Here is a 13,889-nt window from a genome sequence, read left to right as displayed (position 1 = left end):
GCACGGCCGGTTGTTGCAGCAGTAGCCCTGGCTGCAAGCTCCCCAGGCGAATGGTTGCCTCTGGGGCTGGCCTGGGGGTTGCCAGGAGCCGAGGCGGCTTTGGGGTGAGCAAGCAAGTGGGAGAGGGAGCCCAGCCATCTAGTCCGCCAGCCCTTGCTGTTGGGAACAGACAGACAAAAGGGAGGCAGGTAGTGTGCTGGCCTTTTCGTGCTTGCTGTGTGCAAGGCCTGCCTGGGAGCCGAGTGCCCGTTGCTGAAGCCTTTCTGCCACAACAAACAATACAAGCAACACGCAGACCAGAATACTAGATAGCACTGTAATTCTTATTGCATAATATACAGGATTTAGTAACAAAAACAAAACGTGTGCACTTGTAAATTCTCTAATATCTTTGAAATAAATTGAACACACGTCTGTCAATCTTTGAAAGTCCATAGAAGTATAATAAGTCTATGGTTGAAACAAAGGAATAGATGCTATCCTGTGGGCTAAGTGGTAAAACTTTTTTTAGGCGTTCATGGTGCCAAAGTAGTAGGTGAATAACAGCGGACAGTGATCCCGGATAATCTGACTGTTTCACTGGAATCTTCTTCAGCACAACTACAAAAGAATTCAAATATGAAACAATGCCCTGTGTACATGAAAACTATATAAACTTCACACATTACAATCCATATGCTGCAACTACAATAAGAAGAACAGAGGTATTCTGTATTGAAGCCTCTCTGCCATGCAGACCTGGCAGCGGCCACTGTCGCCTCGCAAGATAAGGTGCTGGTCTTATGTCCATCTTTGGCCAGTCTCTGTTGGGCCACTAAGGCTGGGGGCATCCTCTTCCCAGGTCCCTGTGGGGCAAACCTCACTTTGGGGCAGGGGGTGGCAGCTCAGAAACCAGGGGTTGTAGCGACAACCCAGAGGACTCCCAAGGAGAGGAGAGAGGAAGCTTAAGGAACACTTTTAAAAAGGGTGAGATGCAGGCGAGGGGTGTGTTATGTACTGAGTTGAATAGGATCCAAAATGCAGCAGTCTGATTGGTCCTAGAACAATAGGATTCAGAATGCAGCAGTCTGATTGGCCCTAGAACAATTGGATTCAGAATGCAGCAGTCTGATTGGCCCTAGAACAATAGGATTCAGAATGCAGCAGTCTGATTGGCCCTAGAACAATAGGATCCAGAATGCAGCAGTCTCATTGGTCCACAGGAGCCACCCAATCCAGTTCCAGGTGGAACTGAATCCGCAACCTGATTGGCCTACAGGTGAATCCCGGAATTAGCCAATCACGTGGGGCCCATTGTGTAAATGTATATAAAGCAGACATCCTGGGGGAACTTCCATTCCTCCTCACCACTATGAGCTGAATAAAGAGCATGAAATCCATTCTTGACTCCGAGTATATTTCAGGGTGACAACTCCTGAGCTCCACAGCGGTGCCACAGAAAGAACGTAGTTGGTCAAGGGAGCTGTGGACTCAAAAAGGTTGAAAACCTCTGCTGTAGACAAGCAGGTGGACAACACTTGGAGATGTGAAATCGGAGCAGTGAGGGGTGTTTGGCTAGGAAACCTATTAAGGGCCACACAAAGGAGTCTTGGGGACCGCATTTGGCTTTCTGGACTGAGGTTCCCCACATGTATTTTATAAAAATTGGTACATCCTGCTGTCCTGCATTTGCTGTGGAGAAAAGGGGAAAATCTGGTGCATGTGTCCAAAGGATCTGAAAGCCTCTTTTGTTTGGTACCTATTTTTATGGGTTGTCCTGGGCTGGCAGTTTAAATCACAGGATTTAAACAGTACAGGAGAGGTGTCCGTCCACAAAAGGGTTGCAATCTCCATGGCATGATGCACATTTCCATGTTTTGAAGCAAGATCATGGTAATTCTTTGCACATTTGGGACAGGTAAGTAATCTAGACGGACAAAATCATAAGCAGCCACTTACAAGGAAAGGCTGCCAAGGAAGATTTCCTGGGAGGTGAAAAAGAAAAATATACAGTGGTACCTCGGGTTAAGTACTTAATTCGTTCCGGATGTCTGTTCTTAACCTGAAGCACCACTTTAGCTAATGGGGCCTCCTGCTGCCGCTATGCCACCGGAGCACGATTTCTGTTCTTATCCTGAAGAAAAGTTCTTAACCTGAAGCACTATTTCTAGGTTAGCGGAGTCTGTAACCTGAAGTGTATGTAACCTGAAGCGTATGTAACCCGAGGTACCACTGTATTCAGAAGCAGAGTATTCAGAGCCAGTGTGGTGTAGTGGTTAAGAGCGATAGACTCGTAATCTGGGGAACTGGGTTCGCTTCTCCGCTCCTCCACATGCAGCTGCTGGGTGACCTTGGGCCAGTCACACTTCTCTGAAGTCTCTCAGCCCCACTCACCTCACAGAGTGTTTGTTGTGGGGGAGGAAGGGAAAGGAGAATGTGAGCTGCTTTGAGACTCTTTAAAGGGAGTGAAAGGCGGGATATCAACTCCAAACTCTTCTTCTTCTTCACATTACATGTGCCGTCCCCTGACCCCTGCTGCAATGTCACAGTAGCTGTGGGCATGAGCGAGAGGATGCTATGAGGAACTGTGACATTACCCAAAACAGACACTTTGGGGCCTGAAACTTGAATGGAAGAGGTCTAAATGGTCTGCATCCTCGACTGTAATGAAATTAGAAAGTTTTGGGAAATGATATACAATGAGAAAATGTTCCATCTAACATTTGTTTAAAAACCTGAAGTATTTTTGTTAGGGATTGTAGGAAAAGACCTGCCAAGGAAAGTGAAAAATATCTTTATGCATGCGACAACGGTGGCAAGAGTCTTAATAGCACAAGGATGGAAGAACCAGGAAATCCCAACTAAATAATTATGGCAAGAAAAACTGATGGACTACGCAGAATTGACAAAACTGACATACAAACTACGGGACAAGGATAACTGTGACTTTAAAGCTGAATGGAACCTTTTACAAAGTACTTAAAGAAACAACAAAATGAACTGAACAACAAAATGAAATGAACTGCAAAGCAACGTAGGAAAGTCTACTGCATGGTGCCTTTAAATATTGTTACCCACCCACCCCCAACCCCGATCTCCAAGCCCTGTGAGATCCAGGGGGTCTGTGTTTCCTTTTGGACAAGGAGGCTCAGCGGAGACTGTGGTGTCTTTATGTTAGATGGTTTATTTGCACAAACAGTGGTGCCTCGGTTTACGCACTTAATCCATTCCGGAAGTCTGTTCTTAAACTGAAACTGTTCTTAAACTGAGATGCCCTTTTGCTAATGAGGCCTCCCGCTGCCGGTGCCCTTCCACCATTTGGCTTTCATTCTTAGACCGAGGTAACCCTGTTGCGGGGATTCAAACCGCTGACCTTCTGATCAGCAAGTTGCGTGTTGAGTCCCACAATGCCACCCAAAAAAAATTCACACATCACTCTATTTTGTTTATGGTTTTTGCCATAATTTTGGCCACAACTTTATTCAAAATACAAAAAGTGTGAGTGGTTGCTTAGGCATTATCTGTCTATCTGTCCTTGCCCCCAGGGACAGAGCTGGCCTTCCGGACACCAACGGAAGCCAGCGTGGGAAACAAGTATTGGGTGAGAAAATGAAGCTGGGCATCAGACCCTCACTTCTCACCCTCATGTTCCTGGGGAGCTTGCACGGCCCAAGTCCGATACCGGGGACAAGGACGAAAAGAATGGCAAGCCCCTGGATTCCTTTAACGGAATTCCCTTTCCGCACCACCATTGGAGGGGTAGGCACTTACCCCTCCACCAACCAATTTTAACCAATGCCTAACTGCCATGGAGCCCTCAGCTCACCGCCAAACCACTCATAGACCCAACCAAGCCTTCAGCTTAGCCACCACCGCACCCAACCAAACATCGTTTCCTAAAAAAGAAAGGTGCACACCATCATCTCTGGAAAAAGATTCAGCCTGAAAAAGAATCTCAGGATGGGAAATCACATCTCCACCCAGCTCAAAAATCTTTTTAGAGACCGCAGAATTGATGCAGAATTGATGCGTTTTCTGGCCCTTTCGGTGGCAGCTGGGCAACGACTACCTCTCCAAATGCGCCGTTGCAAAAGCTTTGACCAAAAAATATATTTGCTGTCGGCACCAGTGCCCGCAGCATCGCCAGATCGCCCAAAATTGCAGCACGTAGTGAAAAACAGTCCGTGGAAACCAGGTTGTTCTCACCCAGCTGCACCCCGACAGCAGTGGGCGGCCCTTCCAGCAGCAGCTGCCTCCGAATCAGCGGCAGGAATTCTGGCCAGCGCATTCCCTGTCTGGACAGCCAAGGCAACTGCACATGTCGAGGAAGGCCGAGACCCGGTCCCAATCCGGACTGCCGTGCACTGATGCCAGCCCAATGCATGATGCTGTGCCCCAACATCCAGATGTGGACAGCTGCTAAACCTAAGATAAAACAAGCAAAAATGGTAAGACACCAATAATGTTAACAAACATAACCTTTGAATGCATTCGATTTCCAACGACCTGTATTTTATTTTCCACTGCCTTATTAACATGCTTTCCGGCCTCCTCGGTGGTAGTTTGTCTAGGCATTGGTTCCCAACCAGCTGCACCTGACCTCAGCAGGGCATCACTGACGACTGGGCCCCACCATATTGTCAGTACCAGCAAACATTGTGGGTGGAACAATGAATTCCAAGGCAATCGCATCCAGCCAGGTGTCGTTCCCCATAGGGGAAAGATGCACCCCATCTGCCCTAAAGTGGGCAACAGCCTTGAAGAAAATAGCAGGGTGCAATATTGTGCAAAACGGCCAAGAGGACGCCCAACGTCGGGCGTCCTGTATTTAAAGACACTGACCCCTCCTCCAAATTGGCAACAATCAAAACTCCCCAGCAACCCAATTTTAACCACTTAATGGCTTGGGTTCATCCCAAATCTGCCCAGTAACAGCAGGGTGGCTTGTTGCCCCAACCGCAACACGTGCTCTCTGTTAGGGAGAACACGCTTTCTAGGCTCTGTGGTTTAACCCACAGTGCCACCCGCGTCCCTTTCTGGAGGTACTAGGCTGGCGTAAAGAAATAGCACCAGCTGTTTGAGCTTATCAGGTGTGTTCCCAGCAGGGTCGGATTTAGGTTTGACGAGGCCCTAAGCTACTGAAGGTGATGGGGCCCTTTATATGTCCAGCTGTCCTTTGTCAACAACAAATTGTCGCTTTTTTGTTGTTGAATATATGCTATATGGTAATTTATGGACCTAATAGGTATCTAAAACCATTTTATTTGTTTTTTATCTTATATTTTGGAAATGTACATCCAGTTTTTCCCCCTTTAAATTGTTTGGGGGCCCCCAAGAGAGTGGGGCCCTAAGCTATAGCTTGTTTAGCTTATACGTAAATCTGGCACTGGTTCCCAGTCATCAGAAACAGGCCAGCTGTTTAGCCTATTGACTCTGATTTTCTCCACCTTGCATTGCTAGAGAGAGGAGCAAACCCTGCAGTGAGAGGAGCAAACCCTCCACTCACTACAAACCCTTTTTATCACGTGATGCAGTTTAAAAGGACCTTAAGAACAAGCCTCAGCTATTTAAGGTGTAACTGGGGCTTCTTTCGCAGAGGTTGGAAGGAATAAAGTTTTGGTTATTTGCTGCACCCTTGGAAGAGATCATCATGCAGCCCGTGAGTCTTGTATGTCCATTTTTGTGGTTGTTAGTATAGGAGGCAGTTGCTTTTGAAGCTGTTATACAGTACCATCAAATGCAATAGAACTATCCTGGAAAATTAGAAGGATTAATAGGAGGCTTGTTCTCTCTAGGGAAGAACATGATTGTTTCTCAGCTGCTAACTCTTATATCTCTGACTTCTAGCCTCTGTTTCTCTGGCTGCTTCTGGGTTCTTTATTTTAATTTTTTATTGAAAGCATTTCAATTAAGCAAAATAAAGTAAGAATAAAAAGTGCATAAAGAGAAAAAGAAGGTGTATTATATCACTATATATGCAATCAACTACAGTTCCGCAAGTGCTTATCTACAATAGGGGCATATAAATGTTGTTATTATCCAAATACAAGTATGGTTATTTATAACCACATATTTAGAAATATGTTCCAAATTTCATTATCCTGCTTCTAAACTAGGTCCAGAAGCAGCAGCACTTGTAAGGTAAAGGTAAAGGGACCCCTGACCATTAGGTCTAGTTGTGACCGACTCTGGGGTTCAGTGCTCACCTCGCTTTATTAGCCGAGGGAGCCGGCGTACAGCTTCCTGGTCATGTGGCCAGCATGACTAAGCCGCTTCTGGCGAACCAGAGCAGCGCACAGAAATGCCGTTTACCTTCCTGCCGGAGCGGTACCTATTTACCTACTTGCACTGGTGTGCTTTCGAACTGCTAGGTGGGCAGGAGCTGGGACTGAACAACAGGAGCTCACCCTGTCGCAGGGATTCGAACCGCCAACCTTCTGATCAGCAATCCCTAGGCTCTGTAGTTTAACCCACAGCGCCACCTGCGTCCCTTTTACAGTATTTGTAGGCTGCCCTAAAGCAGAGTTCCTGGAAGCATCTCATTCTATTAACCTGAGTGTTAAAATTCCTGCACAGGTGCCTTAGCACTGCTCTAACCAGTGCTATCTATGGTCTTGTCTGTCTGTCTGTCTGTCTATTGTTGACGGCTTCCTTTTGTCCTCCTTTTGCAGCAACCGCCAAGTCTACTCAGTGGTCCCTGGGCTCACCTTATTTCCAGGACAAAGACTGTAAGAGCATTCATTTCACTTCCCCCTTCCCCTCCTGAATCTCATCCTGCCACCACTGCGATTGAAAAATGTCTCTCGTTACCCTTGCTATAGGGAGTAGTTGCCACTGAGTTTCAAGTCCTGCATGGAGATATGGTCCAGATAAAAGGAAGGATCCTGCCAGATGCCAAAGAGTGAGTAGGGAAGGGGCGGAGTATCACCTGTCTCCGGGAACTCGCGTGTGTAAAAGGTCAAGGTCAAGGGACCCCTGACCATTAGGTCCTGTCACCAGTGGCGTAGCGTGGGGGGTGCAGGGGGGGCCGGCCGCACCGGGCGCAACATCTGGGGGTTAGGGTTAGGGGGCGCAAATCCACGAGTTAGGGGGCGCAAATCCACGGGTTAGGGGGCGCAAATTACTTGCCTTGCCCCGGGTGCTGACAACCCACGCTACGCCACTGCCTGTCACAGACGACTCTGGGGTTGCGGCGCTCATCTCGCTTTACTGGCCGAGGGAGCCGCGTACAGCTTCCGGGTCATGTGGCCAGCATGACTAAGCCACTTCTGGCAAACCAGAGCAGCGCACAGAAACGCCATTTACCCTCCCGCTGGAGTGGTACCTATTTTTTTAAATATAATTTAAAATATAACTTTATTGAATAATACAATCAAATTTCCAGACATATCTGCAAAAACACAATTATTTACACATTTGCCAAACATAAAGAGTAAGAAGAAATGAAAAAGAAAGAAAGAAAAGGAAAACAAAACAAAACAAAAAGAAAATGCTGTTTTCCCTAAACAGTAATTCCAGACTTACACTTACACACATTATAAAATACAAATCTTAATTAAAATATCTTAAAAGACTTCCACCACCTAAACCACACTTCTTTTGTTTTTTAATTCTCCTTTACCTCTGAGCAACGGGAGCTCACCCTGTTGTGGGGATTCGAACCGCCGACCTTCTGATCGGCAAGTCCTAGGCTCTGTGGTTTAACCCACAGTGTGTACATAGCCCTTAAACGTGCTTCTGAGAGCGGAGAATCTCTTATGTATGCCAGGCAAGCTCTGCTCTGGTCATGCGTCCAGGACATAGCAATTCACACCTGTACCAAGATCTTAAGCTGAATGCCGAAGCACCAGATTTATTAAAATAGGGCATGGAAGGGTGAATCATGTTCTAAACAAGGATGTAGAACACAGATCCTCTCATAGTTTTTTTACCTGATTTCATACTACAGCCACACCCTTAAAATGGAGAGTAAATTAGGATAGAGATTGCAAGAGGGCTGTGCCTGGGTGTATGGCGAAAACGCCCTACTGCACAAAAGTAAAATGTATTTGCCTACCTTCTTCTGCCTCTGGCACTGCCTGCTATTGGCATGTTACCTAGGAAGGAATGCAAACCACCTCCCCACTGGGCTTAAACAGGTTCCCCCCCACCCCACCCTGTGCTAATGTGTAGATGAAATCTTCCTCCTTGTCTTTGGTTTCTACCAGCTGGCTGGGGCCGATGGGAGTTTCTAAAACATCTGGAGCAGCCTTTCTCAACCTGTGGGTCCCCAGATGTTGTTGAACTGCAACTCCCATCAGCCCTAGCTAGCAAGGCCAGAGCTCAGGGATGATGGGAGTTGTAGTCCAACAACATCTGGGGACCCACCGGTTGAGAACTGGTGATTATTCTGGAGGGTACCAGGTTACAGAATGCAGTAGCCAGCAACAAAATAAACTTGCTCCATCAGTATGGCAAGCCCTTCAAAACATTTGAAGATGCCTTTCCTATAGCATCCTAACTCTCTTGTCTAGATCCTGTGTACCTTACTTGGTCCCATTAACCAAGTTGCCTTCCCATAGCCCCTTCATCTTCAGCAGGGGGGACGCTGGACTTCCTTACAAGGCTGTTGTAAATTATGTAATGGGGAATGTGGGATATGGGGATATATATTGTGAGTTAAGTAATTTAAGAGGCACGGGGATTGGCAGACACATTATGCAGATCTTGGGCTCCATCCTGACACCTCATTGGTCTATAACAAGCTCCAGGTAGGTAATTCCTGAGTGAATCTCTGCAACCGTGAGTACTAGAACATTGCTTTATTTTTAATTTTTAAAGTATTTTCATGAAGCCTAAATCCAGTACGATATATGAATTTGAGGTGGGTTTAGGCTATAGGCCTGGGTCCCCTTCTAATTGTTGGATCCAGAATGGATACAATTCCTAGACTAGCCAAGCAACATTCCTGGTTATTCCTAAAGGCCGGCTGTGGGTTAAACCACAGAGCCTAGGGCTTGCCGATCAGAAGGTCAGCGGTTCGAATCCCCACGATGGGGTGAGCTCCCGTTGCTCGGTCCCTGCTCCTGCCAACCTAGCAGTTCGAAAGCATGTCAAAGTGCAAGTAGATAAATAGGTACCGCTCCGGTGGGAAGGTAAACGGCGTTTCCGTGCGCTGCTCTGGTTTCACCAGAAGCAGCTTAGTTATGCTGGCCACATGACCCAGAAGTGTACGCTGGCTCCCTCAGCCAATAAAATGAGATCAGCGCCGTAACCCCAGAGTCAGCCACGACTGGACCTAATGGTCAGGGGTCCCTTTACCTTTACCTATGGGTCATTCAGGTAGCAAAGTAAGTGGCTCGGTGCCCCAGGGCAAATGGGTGCTTCCCTCCCCCCCCCCAAGTTGCTGGTAGTTACAAAGACTGGAAGAGAGAGTTGAGTTATGTGACCTAGAAGCTAGAAGCTGGAAGCAGCCGGCTGGGAAACCAGGGAGATAGAGCTGTGCCTGATTTCTGCTTGAATCCAAGGCTGCATCTAAGGGGGAAGAAAAAGGGGGTGTTAATGTTGTGAACCTAATAATAATAATAATAATAATAATAATTAATAATAATAAATTTATACCCCCCCACCCATCTGGCTGGGTTTCCCCAGCCACTCTGGGAAGCTTCCAACAGAACACTAAAATACATCTGGTGACATCTGGTGGGAGGGCATTCCACAGCCGGGTGCCACTACCGAGAAGGCCCTCTGCCTGGTTCCCTGTAACTTGGCTTCTCACAGTGAGGGAACCGCCAGAAGGCCCTCGGCACTGGACCTCAGTGTCTGGGTGGAACAATGGAGGTGGAGACACTCTTTCATAGATTCAGGTTGCATATATGTGCAAATAAACCATATGTCATAAAGGCAGCTCAGTCTCTGCTGCGCCTCATTCTGAAGGAAACGTGAACCCTGGTAAGTGCTTGAAACCCCTGGAGTCTCATGCCCCTTAGAGATTGAGGTAGCATGTAAAAATATTCTCAATATTCTCATGGCATAGCGAGCATGTGAACACCTAAGAGAGGGTCCCTGTTGTTGTTGTTGTTGTTGCTGGTACTGAAGTTCAGTAAGCCTCTCACGTTTGCTATTCTTGTTTCTTTCCTAACTTTCAAACCTCTTCAAGATTTGTTGTGAAACTGGGCCAAGACCCCGAGAACCTCGTTCTTCACTTCAACCCGCACTTTGACCCCCAGAAGTGTCGGAACACCATTGTGTGCAACTCCATGGAAAATGGGCTGTGGGGGGAAGAGGAGGAGAGCATCTCCAAGTTCCCTTTTGAGCAAGGCGGCAGAGTTCAGGTGAGGTCTTAGCAGTAGATCAAATGGAGCCAGCCAGCCAGCTTCTCCTGGAGTTCCCTGTGGAGGGAGGAACATCTGTAGCCTTCCAGATGACATTATAATCCCAGCTCCCATCAGCCTTGGCTAGTATGGCTGATGGTCAGACATGATGGGACCAACAGGCCAACAATGTCTGGAGGGGACGACGACACAGGTTTACTTTCCCTGGCACATGCAAAAGTGGGACGCCTCCATGTTTCATAGGAGGGTTCATTTTATATGGGCAGAACAACTGGAATGCCAGTGTTGGGAGACTTGGCCTGTCTGAACAATAGTTGCGTCCCACTTTTAATTACAAGGGCTCGCAAATGAAATGATCATCGCCTTTGTTTTGTGGATGTTTATGAATTCCATGTGTTTTTATTACGATGCTTTTAAAAAATAAAAATATAAAAGCCTATGCTTATCAATTAAGATCCTTTATTAGCCATAGCAAACCACACATTATCAAACAGACACCGTATACAAATTGTGCAACATACCAGCTCAACATAACAAGGTTTGTCTGGGTCAGATCTTTAACCCCAGAGAAAATCAATTTGCATAAATAATACAATACAGCACTACCAAATCCCCAATCAGTTAAGAACCACTAATTCTCTTTATAATGACCCAGTCTTTCTACATGGATAAGTCAGGTAGAGACATTTTTGGTACAAGTGACTCTATGCGGATAGACGTAAAAATGTGGCTGTCTTGGTCCTTGGGCTTTGATGTACAGTCATACCTCATGTTATGTCCGCTTCATGTTACGTTCTTTCAGATTATGTCCTGAGGCAACCCGGAAGGACCAGAAGGAGTTACTTCCTGGTTTCGCCGCTCGCGCATGCGCAGAAGCACAAAATGACATCACGCGCATGTGCAGAAGCGGTGGATCACAACCCGCACATGTGCAGATGCGCCGCTGCAGGTCGCACTCTTTTCATGTTGCGAATGGGCAGGAAAGGGAAAGGGAACGCTGCAGGTTGCGCTCTTTTCATGTTGCGAACGGGCAGGAAAGGGAAACCCAGAATGGCCAGCTTGCACTGTCGACAACAGTGTCTGCCATTACTTTAGAATCATAGAATTGTAGAGTTGGAAGGGACGCCAAGATTCATCTAGTCTAACCCTCTGCAATGCAGGAATCTCAACTTAAAGCATCCATGACAGATGGCCAGCCGACCTCTGCTTAAAAACCTCCAAGGAAGGAGAGTCCATCACCTCCCAAGGGAGACTGTTCCAATTTAAGAAGTTAAAATGTTCCCAGGTCATTTAAAAAACGGTTCAGTGTCCTGTGTTGACGGCTCCCTCTCTGCTTCTTGCAGCTTTCCTTCGCATTCCTTACTTCTGAGATTATGGTGCTCTTGGACGACAAACATGAGATCTCCTTCCCCAACCGGCTGGGCCTGAGGGTCCTTGAATACATGGCGGTGGAAGGAGGCTTCAGAATCAGAGCCCTCAGATTCCTCGAATCTTGATTTCCCGTAGTCCTGTAACATGTCCGAATAAATTCAACTTGGTTATCCGAAATGGGCAGTGTAACATAGTTTTGTTTTATATATTGTGTGCATTTCTGAGCACAATTCAAAAGTGTTGGTGTTGACCTTTAAAGCTGTAAACGGCCTCAGCCCAGTATACCTGAAGGAGCGTCTCCACCCCCATCGTTCAGCCCAGACACTGAGATCCAGCGCCGAGGGCCTTCTGGCAGTTCCCTTACTGCGAGAAGCCAAGTTACAGGGAACCAGGCAGAGGGCCTTCTCAGTGCTGGCGCCCGCCCTGTGGAACGCCCTCCCACCAGATGTCAAAGAGAACAACAACTACCAGACTTTTACAAGACATCTGAAGGAAGCCCTGTTTAGGGAAGCTTTTAATGTTTGATGCATTACTGTATTTTAATATTTTGTTGGAAGCCGCCCAGAGTGGCTGGGGAAGCCCAGTCAGATGGGCAGGGTATTAATAATAATAATTAATAATAATAATAATAATAATAATAATAATAATAATAATAATAATCTTGTCTTTGAACAGTAAGGTAGTTTCTAGGTGCATTCACAGACCTCCCCCTAGTCTTCATCCAGACAACCAAGACGCATTGTTAGAGCTCAGAGATTGACAACTAGGTGTAAGCTATAGGGGTCTGTGCTTTAATTCATTTATTAAATGAGTTTCTAAACTTAATATAAAATATCTAAGCCAGGAACAAGAATATATAAAAATATACAGGATAAAACCAGCGATAAAACACAATACAAAACCCTCCCTTGCAGACCTAGCTATGAGTTTAATGTTGATGGCATGAACTATGCTAGCCAGATTATCCCTGTGCAAGTATGCTCACAATTGCCTCAGGAGGTAAAAGGTCTTATGGCTGCCCAACTAATTGTTTTGCATTCCTTTTTTGTATGTGCATCTCAGGTTTAGTTTTCCACAAGGCCATAAATCTAGGCTGCACCACTTCAGACTGCAGCTGGTAATTACTTCAGGCTTCTTTGTTTGTTATTATTTTTCAAATCCCTCCCAGCCAAGAGACTTAACATGCCAGCAGACAATGAGAGACGTTCTAGCTTGGCCACTATTGCAACTTGTTAGTCTTCAATGCAGAGGGAATGTTTTGTATGCAGGTGAATTCTGTCATCTGACCAAGCTGAGGTGGTGAAGCCCAGACAGAAATATTGCTTCCTTCCTCAGTGGAAAATGTGGCCTTTATTCGCACTCTGCCAATGTGGGCAAAGCCCAGTTCCTTCCAACCTACTCCTGTTTCCTCTTTTTAGCACAGGCTCTACTTTAGCTCTCATTTCTACTTAACTCTCTGTTTAACTCACTCACTCACAACCCACCCAGGCAATGAGCAACCTTCAGATGGCTCTATTTTTAGGAAACCATCAGAATGTGCCTTTAATAGCACCTCTGGACTGTCTTAGCAATTCTCACCTGCCAATTGCTGCATGTAAAAGCTACTCTTAAAGGCACAGCTGCAGAATCAGAGTGCAAAATTTGGCAACTCCACAATCTGCAACACCTGCTGCAACAGGTTTTCAATTGTTGACTGAAGATGTAAATCGCACTGATGCAAGACCAGTGGGTTCGCCTTTTTGCTACCTCTTGCATTGGACACCTGTAAAAGATTGTGTGCAACTAGGTTCTACTCAGAGAAGACCCATTGAAATGAATGGGCTTAGGTTAACCAAGTCTATAAATACCTTGGAGTAGGACTAAGGTTGGCTACAACTCCAAATTATTTCTCAAAAACAAAACAAACCCTGTGGTGGTATTTTTATAGTCCTTGTGAAACCTTAGACCACAATATTTTTCTTAGTCAAGGAGACAGTTTGTGGATTGGTATACTTTTATCATGCACAAAAGATTTTGTGGGACCTCCTCCACCTTACAAAATGTTTTGGTTGCTATGTTTGCATGTGGTAACTAGAATTGTCACACAAACGGAAGCTGCCCAGAGTGGCTGGGGAAACCCAGCCAGATGGGCGTGGTATAAATAATAAAATTATTCTTAAATATAACTATTTAAAGGATGTAAAAATCTGACCTCATGTCTTGGAAAGGGTAGATGGGTTTTTATTT

The 13,889-nt window shown here is 46.1% G+C and overlaps 1 protein-coding gene across 1 annotated transcript; it reads left to right on the top strand.

Moving 5' to 3' along the window:
* Window positions 1-5,574: 5,574 nt before the first annotated feature.
* LOC309377241 (16 kDa beta-galactoside-binding lectin-like) lies at window positions 5,575-11,788 on the top strand (the record flags this gene model as incomplete). The annotated part of the gene is made up of 5 exons (XM_081924233.1): window positions 5,575-5,638; window positions 6,651-6,707; window positions 6,801-6,880; window positions 10,118-10,292; window positions 11,636-11,788. The coding sequence occupies exons 1-5, from the start codon at window positions 5,630-5,632 to the stop codon at window positions 11,786-11,788; spliced, it is 474 nt and encodes a 157-aa protein (XP_081780359.1). The 5' UTR covers window positions 5,575-5,629.
* Between the last annotated feature and the right edge of the window lie 2,101 nt (window positions 11,789-13,889).

The sequence above is a fragment of the Podarcis melisellensis genome, assembly GCF_964234715.1.
Source record: "Podarcis melisellensis genome assembly, chromosome: 9".
Taxonomy (NCBI): Eukaryota; Metazoa; Chordata; class Lepidosauria; order Squamata; family Lacertidae; genus Podarcis; species Podarcis melisellensis.
The sequence above is the reverse complement of the archived record's forward strand: the minus strand, read 5'-3'. Positions and strand labels throughout refer to the sequence as shown.